Genomic DNA, 9,837 nt, shown 5'->3' with positions numbered 1-9,837 from the left:
AGTATGACAATTAAGATATGAACACAACAATTTGAAAAATGATTACATTGTTTTTATATAAAAGTTGGAAACAAGAAAAATGAAAAATAATAGAATGTATAGATATCAAAGTGTGTAAGTATTTGACTATAAAAATTGTTAAATCAACAAACACCAATTTTTTTGAGCAGATTTCTGTAATACTTGAGGCTTGGTGTTAAAAGTATTTATTTATAAAAATATATAATTTTACTGTATTCAATTATAATTATATTGCCTAATCAATCTTTAAATTGGATAAACTACTTATTTATCCAGACATACTTACATTGACAAATCAACATTTCAACTTATGTTGATATTATGATAAAATATCCGTGTATATAAGTATTCTACTGTATGCATATTGACAATCAAACCTCAATCTTCTTCTCATGATCTTCATGTACTAGTTTTTTTTTATATAAAAACATGAGAAGCTGATCACATAAAATGTGCATAGACATAATGAATTATGTTTGTAATTATAACTTTCTTATTTAGTATTTAATAATTATTTACATAAAATCAAATTTGCTATTTATTGTATAGTTATATCCATATAATATAAAAATAAATAAATTACAGTAATTATAGTTTTTCCTTTTAGGTTGAAATATAAATAAAAATAAAATGCTAATGGATAAGTGAAAGGAGTAGGCCCAATGTTGAACCACGGAGCAACAACCATCTTCGTTATAATTAGGAAGAGCTTCTCTCAAATTAATTAAAGATAAAAATGGAGGCCACTCGCAGTTGCTCTCAGGCTCACCTCCCTTTACAATCCATCTCTTTCCCTCCTCAATTCTACAAAAAGTTCCAATTCACGGTTTGTTCATTCAATTTAAATTTTCATTCACAGTTTTCGTTTTTATTTCTTTATTTATTTCAATATTCTTACCAGAAATCGAAGCCTTCCAACTCTCATCCACGCTTGGTGATTGCAAAGGCCTTGGGGACCGGCGATAATGGTGACTTTGAACATTTTACAGCTACACCTAACAAGATTTTTATGGAAGAGGTAAGTATTTTAGTGAACTTTTCAGCACCTATATTTTCTATCTGTTGCATCCATTTCTCTATCCATATTTATGAAGCAGAACTTCAGCTAAAATGATCAATTTTAAACTAAAATTTACATATTTTTTTTGGAAGTTTGTTTATTGTTGAATGGTTGAGACATATGAGTAACAACTGGGAGGCCTCAAATTGAGTCCTATTTATATGACTTATTGTTAACCGTGTGCTTTAGCCTCGCTACTTGGTACCTAACCTCATTGGATGTGACATGTTGCCCACTGAATACTTGATATTGGCCTAGGCGCTATCATAAGTTTAATAAATATCAAGTTTTTTTTTTTTTTTTTTGAGGCATGGGTAACTTTGTATTCAATAAACTCATCATACTAGAAATGATGAGCAAGAATCTTCACCTACCAAAAGTATGGGAATTCCTCCAAGAGGACCGCAAAAATAGAAGAACTTTACAAGTTACCTATGAAGTCATTTAGTGCTACTATATCCCAACTCTTGTTTACACCAAAAACATAGTAGAGTTATCTTCTGAATGTTGATACCTTTCCTTCCGTAGTGTCCATCAGATGCATGCATGAATCATCATCTACCAATTTTCCTTTGACCATCTATTACCAATTCCTTTCCAACTGTTAAGCAACTACACAGTGAACTTCGGCATCACCCAACTGACCCCAAGAATATTGGAGAACATGTCCCATAGCTTTGTGGCTGTTTTGCAGTGCAGGAACACATGAATGACAGGATAGTTGCTCTCTGCATCTTGATCACACATAAAACATCTTGAACAGATCTGTATTCCTTTTTCTTGAAGCACTTCATGGGTTAGACATGATGTCCTAATTGGCAACCATACAAAACAAGGGACTTTGGGGGGTTTGTGACCTTCCAGATTTCTTCCAAGCCAGAAGCCTGTAGTGGACTGACTATTCTTCTTCTTTCAGTAGCAAGATTTAACTGTAAAAATTCCTTTGTTGTGGAGCATCTAGACAGGTTTGTCGGCTCCTAGGAGACAGAGTCAACAATTGAAGGATTCTTGCAATCTATGATACTTCCCAGTCATTTGTAGCTCTCTTGAAAACCAAATTTATCCTTGGGGAGTCCAAACTTGTGACACTGAAGCATTTCTTTGTGAAGATAGGACATATAACTGAGGAAACAGAGTTCTCAGATTGTTTTCCTCTATCCAGAGTTCATTCCAGAAATCTATTCTTACCCCAAACAGGACAACCAAAAGTACCCCAAACCTCCTTAGTAGACCATTGGCTTAGCAAACCATATTTCTCAGGAATAAATCTTCTCCATAGAGCTATGTCATCTGTGCGAAATCTCCAGAGCCACTTGACCACTTTTGTAGTCGGGACTCATTTTGGATGCTAAGGATTTTTTATCCCTAACCGCCTTGATTCCTTCTGAGTGTGAGGGTATCCCATTTAATTAGTTGTACCCTCTTTTCTCCTTACTTCCTTGCCACAAGAAGGATTTCCTTAACTTGTTCATCTTCTTTATACTCTTGGGATTTGTGAGCAAGCTCATCATATAAATAGGGTTGGCGTCCATTACTGATTCGATGGGTGTCAACCTGCCTCCTAACGATTGATATTGTTTCTTCCACCTAGATAGTTTTATGCCACTTCTCTCCAAGACTTCATTTCATACCACATGCTCTTTGTTTTGGCTCCCAAAGGTAAACCAAGATATTTCATTGGAAGAGGATCAATCTGGCATCCAAGAGTATCCGCTAGTAATTTGCAAGTTGTCTACCTGATTGAGAGGGTGGATAAAAATCTTATGCCAATTAACATGCATTCTGGAAATGCCTTAAAAAATAGTTAGGGTGTCTCTAAGGTGTCTCATCTGAGATACATTTGCATCACAAAAAACTAGTGAGTCATTAACATATGATAGGTGAGTAACTTCCATAGCAGTAGACCTGTTAGGTGAAGCATAAAAACCCTCAATCCACCCATTCCTCTTTGCCATTCTGATCATGTGGGTTAAACCCTCCATGGCTAAAATGAAAAGGAAATGAGACATGGGATCTTCCTGTCTGGAGCTCCTTTGTGACTGGAAAAAACCTTCATTGCTACCATTTATGATGAGGGAGAACTTCACAGGGGATGTATAATAATTGATCCAGTTAATCCATTTGGTACCAAAATCTATATCCTTCGCCCTTTGGAACTTTGAGGAGGTAGGACTAGGACTAGTTAACATTATCATAAGTGCACAAATTTCTGGAGTCTTCTGTCCGACCATAGAATCCACCAACTCATTGGCTAGCAGAATTGCATCCATAATTTGTCTACCCTTCAGAAAAGCCATTTGATGTTCATCTACTTGCTTTCCCATGATAGTTTTTAACCTTTCAGTGATAAGTTTGGAGATGATCTTGTAGACTCCTCCTATCCGATTAATTTGCCTGAGATTCGTCAGCTCTCCTGCTACTACCTTCTTTGCTATAAGTGCTATGAAAGTGGCATTTAATGACTTCTCAAAAACTCCCTTTTGATGATTGTTCTGAATGGTATGCATTAAGACTCCTTGAGAATGCCCCAACAGTCTTTGACGAATCTTACCATCAACAGTGAAGCCATTAGGTCCGGGTGCTTTGTCACCATCACATTGCTTTACAACTTGGAGCACTTCTAATTCCGAGAATGGTGAGAAAAAGTTCTGAGTGATTTTAGGGGGATGGAGTAGTGCCCTGTTTCAACCAAAGTTCCGCTCTAGGCCCTGCTATTCCATTGTACCATAAAAACACTAACTTATTGTATTTATAGTTTAAAAATTTTAGAAAAATGTTTGAAGAACACTTCTGAGTTCCAGATAGTGATTTTTGTTGCTAAAAAAGGGACTGACAGCATATTTGTTTGTGTTTATTGGATTTTGTAGGCAATTGGTGCTGAATACGGAGAAGGTTTCGAGACATTTAGACCCAATGGACTGCTCAAAGTTGATGTGGTAAGACCAGAAGTTTAGATTTTGTAACAGGGTTTATGAATCTTTGCACCTTTTGTTTCTACAGGGCAACATATCTGTACTCAAGGAGTTTTTTTTTTTTTTTTCATTTAGGATTTTTTAAATGATAGACTGCAAGAGGGTTTCCTGCGAAGAATCCGTTATGCGATGAAGCCTGATGAAGCTTATGGCCTGATTTTCTCTTGGGATAATGTGGTGGTAAGACCTCAATGATCTGGTCTAATTCTAAGAGAGGTTTTCCTGATTTGTGAACTGTTACTTGATCTGTGTTCAACTGTATAAATGAACATGGTCTCTGAAGCTTGGCTGGCAGTTTGTTATGTCCATATAAAAGGAAGTAATCTTTTGTAGTTGGTTTGCCCTGTGTTTGTGCATCTTGTTCCCGTATATAATTGCATGCTAATGAGGAATTCTTGAAGGGTGCTGGTTTTGTTACATTCAGGTCTAACGTCTGAATCTTTGATGACCTTGCCTTACAAACTCAAAGCCTTCATTTGTGCATCTTTTTTCTTGCTCTCCAATTTGGTCTTATATGGGATACCTTTCTTAAATAAATAAGGTGTCAAAGACAGATTAAGGAACTTCACTCTGTGTCTCTCTTCCCAAGTGTGTGTGTCTCTGTGTGTGTGTGTGCGCGCGCATATATATGTCAAGGAACTTTCGTCTAAATACAACATGAATTGGAATAAACCGTAATAGAAGTACAAGATCCCCAAATTATGGCGTTTCATCACTCACCCTAGGAATTGATGCTTTAAGATAGCAACAACAAAAACGTCCAGTTTCAAACAAGTTGAAGCTTCATTATATGACTACTAAAGAGGAGAGGTGGCTTGTTTCGTATTAGGTGCATGGATTGGAACTTAGACAAAAGGCAACAAAAACTTGGGGTTCATGTTAAGAAAGAAGATCTTCATAGAAGAGAAAAGAGAATTATATGGATACGTGCAATGTATATCTTAAATCACATATCTGTATATTGATATATTTTTTTTTGGGGGTGGTGGGGTGGGGGGGAGATAAGATTAATGATTGATTTCCTTTAAACATGTTGCTGAAGATAATTGTAGACCAAAGATGTGGTAGATATTAATGTTTCCATAATGAAGCTGGCAGCAATTGTGTTGCTGAGTTCTTTCTTCTACTTGAGTGGAAGTCAAACACTCAATTCTTTGTTGATAATGCACTTCCACATCATACATCTCAGGCAGATTCTCGAGCTCTGATGTTGGATGCCTGGAATCAACTTGCCTCTGAAGAAGGTGAGTGACTTGCCGATTTTTGTGGCTCTGAGTAATTGAACTTCTTCACTTGAGCTGCATGCAAATATCAATATTATTTCAGCTGTACAGCATTAGCCAATCTGAGGGATTGAATTACCTATGTTGCTCGGACTCTTCTAAAATGTCGATGGGTGCATGTTGGATCCTCCCAAAGTAGTACATTTTGGAGGATCCCACAGGGGTGCGGCAGCATTTTCAGAATCATACATTTGTTTCCTATTGGTCATACAGTAAAATTATTTGCTCTTCATATATAATTGAAACAACTGGAGTGCCAGGGACATGTCATCTGTACATAATCTTGGATCTTATTGGTATTTTTTAGTATCTCCATATATATTTGAGACAGTGAGAGTGGTAACTGTAATATTTTTCAACTTTTAGTGAGAATCATTAATCTGGCTCTATCAATCCAAATATACATATATCAGAGATCAGGGTGATAATTGGCTTTAACTGAATGGAATTCTCAATCTTAGGGGAAGGGACTCTGGGATCTAGAAATAAAGAGTGATTAATCTACCTCATTCTCCCCCAAAAGATAATTGATGAGTATTCGATGATGAGCTGTCTCGATGTTCATCCCGTGGAAAATGAACCCTTGTTAGAAACTTATGGTCTGCAATCATACAAGCAGCACAATCTCAAAGACCCGTAGGTTTGCAATTTTAAATAATTGGGAAGTTGTGATGTAAAACTAATCTTTGCAGTTTATGAGAGATAAGAACTAGCTAAAGACTGATCTTCTAACCTATAAAACAATGACTACTTTCCAGTTTGTAGATGCTCAATACTGATGCTTTTAGTTTTGATGACTACTTTCCTCAGTTTGTAAATGTTCATTACTGATGCTTTTATTTTGTTAAGTAGGGTTCTTTTGGTTGGGAACAAGTTACCAAGGATAAACTATCCCAGGATTAGCTATCTTGGGATAACTTATCCCACCATGTATATGGGATAACTTATCTCATCAGTCATCACAATGGTATAAATGGTGGGATAAGTTATCCCAAACATGGCAACCAAACAAGACACCAAAATCTTATCCCTGGACTATCTTCTTATCGCTGGACTATTTATTTTTATCCCTCACACCAAACGACCCCTTAAGTTATTTATAGTTTGGTTTGTGCAGGATTAGAGCTTCCTGAAGATGATAGTGTGCAGCGGCTGTTACTTTATGCAACTGCTGACCATATTCTGCATAAGGTTAAGATTAAATGATCATACAAGTCACGACTACCTATTTTATTTGAACAATGAGTGTGGATAAGTGTCCTTCCTTAATTTTTGTCCAAGTCTGTGGCCTATCAATCTTTCTCTCTTTTGTTAGATAAATAATTGTTAAATCCCCTCTGAGATATTTGCGTCTATATGCGTATGAGTCAGTGTACATGTCCTGTTGATTGGAGAAATAGTGGACTATCAGGTTTGAGTTTGCTTTTAGGAATCGTTGGGAGGTAAATTACAACAATTCTCTATAGAAAATCACCGAGATAAAATAGCATTGATTAAAAATAAAAAGGTCTCGCTTACTTGGGAGATCATTTTCTAGTTTTGTAGATCCTTTCTTATGTAATCAATGTCTTAATAAAATGTCTATATCTGAGAAATCTTATGCAATTACAGGCGCTGGCAGGGGAGAAGAATGAAGCTGATCAAGATAGATTGAAGACGAGACTTTCCCATCTCTATCAGGACAAGCTTCTCAAAGTAAAGCATTTTTGCAACATGAGATTTTTTGTTATTCATGAACTCAAAAACATCACTACAGTTCTCCTTTTAGATTTCAGAGCCAATTGAAGGGTTAAAAGAATGGCTGGATGCTGTATCAACTGCTCGTATCCCTTGCGCTGTTGTGTCAAGTTTTGATCGCAGAAATATGGTTGAAGCCTTAGAGCGCATGGGACTCATGAAGTACTTCCAGGTAGTTAATTACATTCTCTTAGAGTTAATATCTACAATGTGGTTGGCTATTATCAGGTGCATGACCGTCATGCTGTTGACGCAGGCAATTGTGACGGAGGAGGACGGAATGGAGTCTATAGCACATAGATTTCTTTCTGCAGCTGTGAAGGTAAGGCTGAAGTGTATTTTGACTGTTGGACTAGTGCATTTCTAACACGTCAAGAATACTAAATCATAGTAAACAACTGTCTCATTTGGATTCTTTGGGGATGGGGGCTGCTTTTAGCACATTTTATTTCTTACTTGCATATGAGGGAGAATAATATCTAGAAATGTGGTGCGTGTACCAAAATGCTTAATTTTCTCTTTTAAAAAGGTGTGTCAGTTCCAATTTTTTGTTTATACTTACATCTGCATGGAATACTAAATCCTAGCAATATTGACCTGCTACACCACTCAAATGATAGATTAACTATATACATTATCTACACTTTCCTCTATGCTTTTTAAGCGCGGACAAAAACATAACTTTGAACTCTATTGGTTTTGTTGGATCTTACCTATTGCAAAAACTAAATTCTGCAGCTGGACAGGAAGCCATCAAAGTGTGTGGTATTTGAAGACGATCCTAGGGGCATAACTGCTGCTCACAACTGTACAATGATGGCTGTGGCACTTATTGGTGCTCACCCAGCGTATGTATCACTGTTTTTCTGGTTTTACCCCTTATTGTTGAAGCTCTTGATTTGAACTGTCTTATTGTATCATGTTTGGACACGAAATGTCTTTGCTGCCAAAAAGGAGTCCCAGACCCTTCCTCCCTCTAAAGAGGTTGGTGGGTGGGTTTAGGACTAGGTGCTTACTTCAATATCTGTGTGAAGTGTTGATATATTGATACAAGTTCTGGATTTTCTTGCTATTTTAATTTTCTTCAAATGCAGAAAGTGTGTCACTGATTCTGCTTGCAAATTTTTATTTAGGAGTTTGAAACTTGCAGGTACGATTTAGGGCAAGCTGACCTAGCTGTAGGTAGCTTCAGTGAGCTTTCTGTGATAAATCTCAGGAGATTATATGCACATAAAGGCTCCAACTTTATGGACCTAGAGAAGCAAATAGCGGAAAAAGCACCGCGCAGAAGGAAGCTCACAATTGACACCATTTTCTGAACCAGTTTGGTACAACAGTCTACCACCTCCTTTTCCTACTTGTAAATGCCCTTTTAGTGTTAGAATCTGTAGGTCTTGCCGTCCTTTGCCTTCTTTCATTCTTGAGATAAATAGAGCTGGCAGAAGATGATTTCCCTTGGGGTAATCTGAAACTCAGGTGTCCTTTTCTTGTCTTCTTTTCTCTCTCTCTTTTGGGGTTTCTGCTTGTTCGTGTTATCAAGCCGTTATTCAAACTGATATCTACCAGCACTGGTGGTGGAATTATGATCCATGTCGCAACTAAATAGTTGCTTTTAGGTGCATGCAATATTGTAACTTTTGCCAATTATATATAATATATGAAAAGATTGAACTTATCTTCTTCTACATTTCAGTTTTGAATGACATTATTGATTTTTCGACTTGTGCTTCGGGGTTATGTTCCTATTTGTGATTTTCTGATGACAAAAACTCTAGCGTCTCGGCATTGGCAGTTTGATACTTGTAAACTTTTTAGTTTTCAGTATTAGTTTGAATTTCTTTTTCAATGCAAAGAGACTAAAGTTTGAAGTTTTTCCTTGGAGAAATATTTGTGAGGCAGAAAGTTTTTATTTTTTACACTTGCCCTTTTAATTTTTTACTCTTTTAGAAGTTCCCTTTGTTCAATTTTTCTTGTGTGAATAGTCTCAAGGTTGATTTTTTTCTTATATATACGTTTTTATACTCTCTTTTATCTCAATGTAGTTTGACTTGACAAGAAATTTAAGAAAGAAAGAACGATTTTTGAAATTTATGGTCTAAAATAAGTGGTAGATGTTTGTCTGGTTATAGATCATTTTATTAACGGTAAAATAAATATTTTTTAATTTAAATTATTATTAGAATGATAAACTTGTAAGAAAAATAGAGTATTTAGTAGAGATATTATGAAAAGGTAGACTAAGACCTCATTTGTTTACTTAATGGAGATTTGAATCTTAATCATTCAGATTTAGTCCATTAAGTGCGCTTGATTTTTATTTAGATTCAGCTTATTAAGTTATTTTTTTTCCAAAAAAGTGTTTTAATGGACTTGAAAGGTCTGAACGGATCAAATTTGCAGGAGAGCCTTAACGCCATTCAACCTAATTTAATAAGTTATAAAATAATATTGTATTGGCTCTCTTGATCTTTGCCGGACTTTTGCTCTCTTGACTACAAACTTTCTTCTTCTCTTTTCTCAATCAAACACCAATTTTTTTCCGTTGAACTGGTAAGTGTTCATATGATAAGTATTTTTTTCATATTAATAATTTTCGTGGGGTTTATTGATGTTTGACAAAAACACTTGGTGCAATAATATTTTCAGTGTATTGATGTTCATCAACGTTTTTGAGTGAAAAGAAATACTATTCACTAATTTTCTTGGGGTGTATCGGTGTTTGTGATGAATACTTGTTGCAATAATATTTTTAGTGTATTGATGT

The 9,837-nt window shown here is 35.9% G+C and overlaps 1 protein-coding gene across 2 annotated transcripts; it reads left to right on the top strand.

The window, feature by feature from the left end:
* Positions 1 to 473: 473 nt before the first annotated feature.
* LOC101260235 (uncharacterized) lies at positions 474 to 8,748 on the top strand. Of its 2 annotated transcripts, none has more exons than XR_741950.4 (11): positions 474 to 847; positions 923 to 1,039; positions 3,949 to 4,017; positions 4,129 to 4,233; positions 5,243 to 5,297; positions 6,454 to 6,527; positions 6,948 to 7,031; positions 7,105 to 7,245; positions 7,330 to 7,395; positions 7,820 to 7,921; positions 8,224 to 8,748. XR_741950.4 is itself a non-coding variant. In XM_004240831.5 (11 exons), the coding sequence occupies exons 1-11, from the start codon at positions 758 to 760 to the stop codon at positions 8,390 to 8,392; spliced, it is 1,080 nt and encodes a 359-aa protein (XP_004240879.1). In that variant the 5' UTR covers positions 474 to 757; the 3' UTR covers positions 8,393 to 8,748. The 2 variants fall into 2 exon arrangements, 1 of the variants encoding a protein (XP_004240879.1); XM_004240831.5 differs by having other exon boundaries at positions 7,812 to 7,921.
* Positions 8,749 to 9,837: the final 1,089 nt, after the last annotated feature.

This window comes from Solanum lycopersicum, chromosome 6 (assembly GCF_036512215.1).
Source record: "Solanum lycopersicum chromosome 6, SLM_r2.1".
Taxonomy (NCBI): Eukaryota; Viridiplantae; Streptophyta; class Magnoliopsida; order Solanales; family Solanaceae; genus Solanum; species Solanum lycopersicum.
Note: the sequence above shows the minus strand (reverse complement) of the source record. Positions and strands in the feature narration are given on the sequence as shown.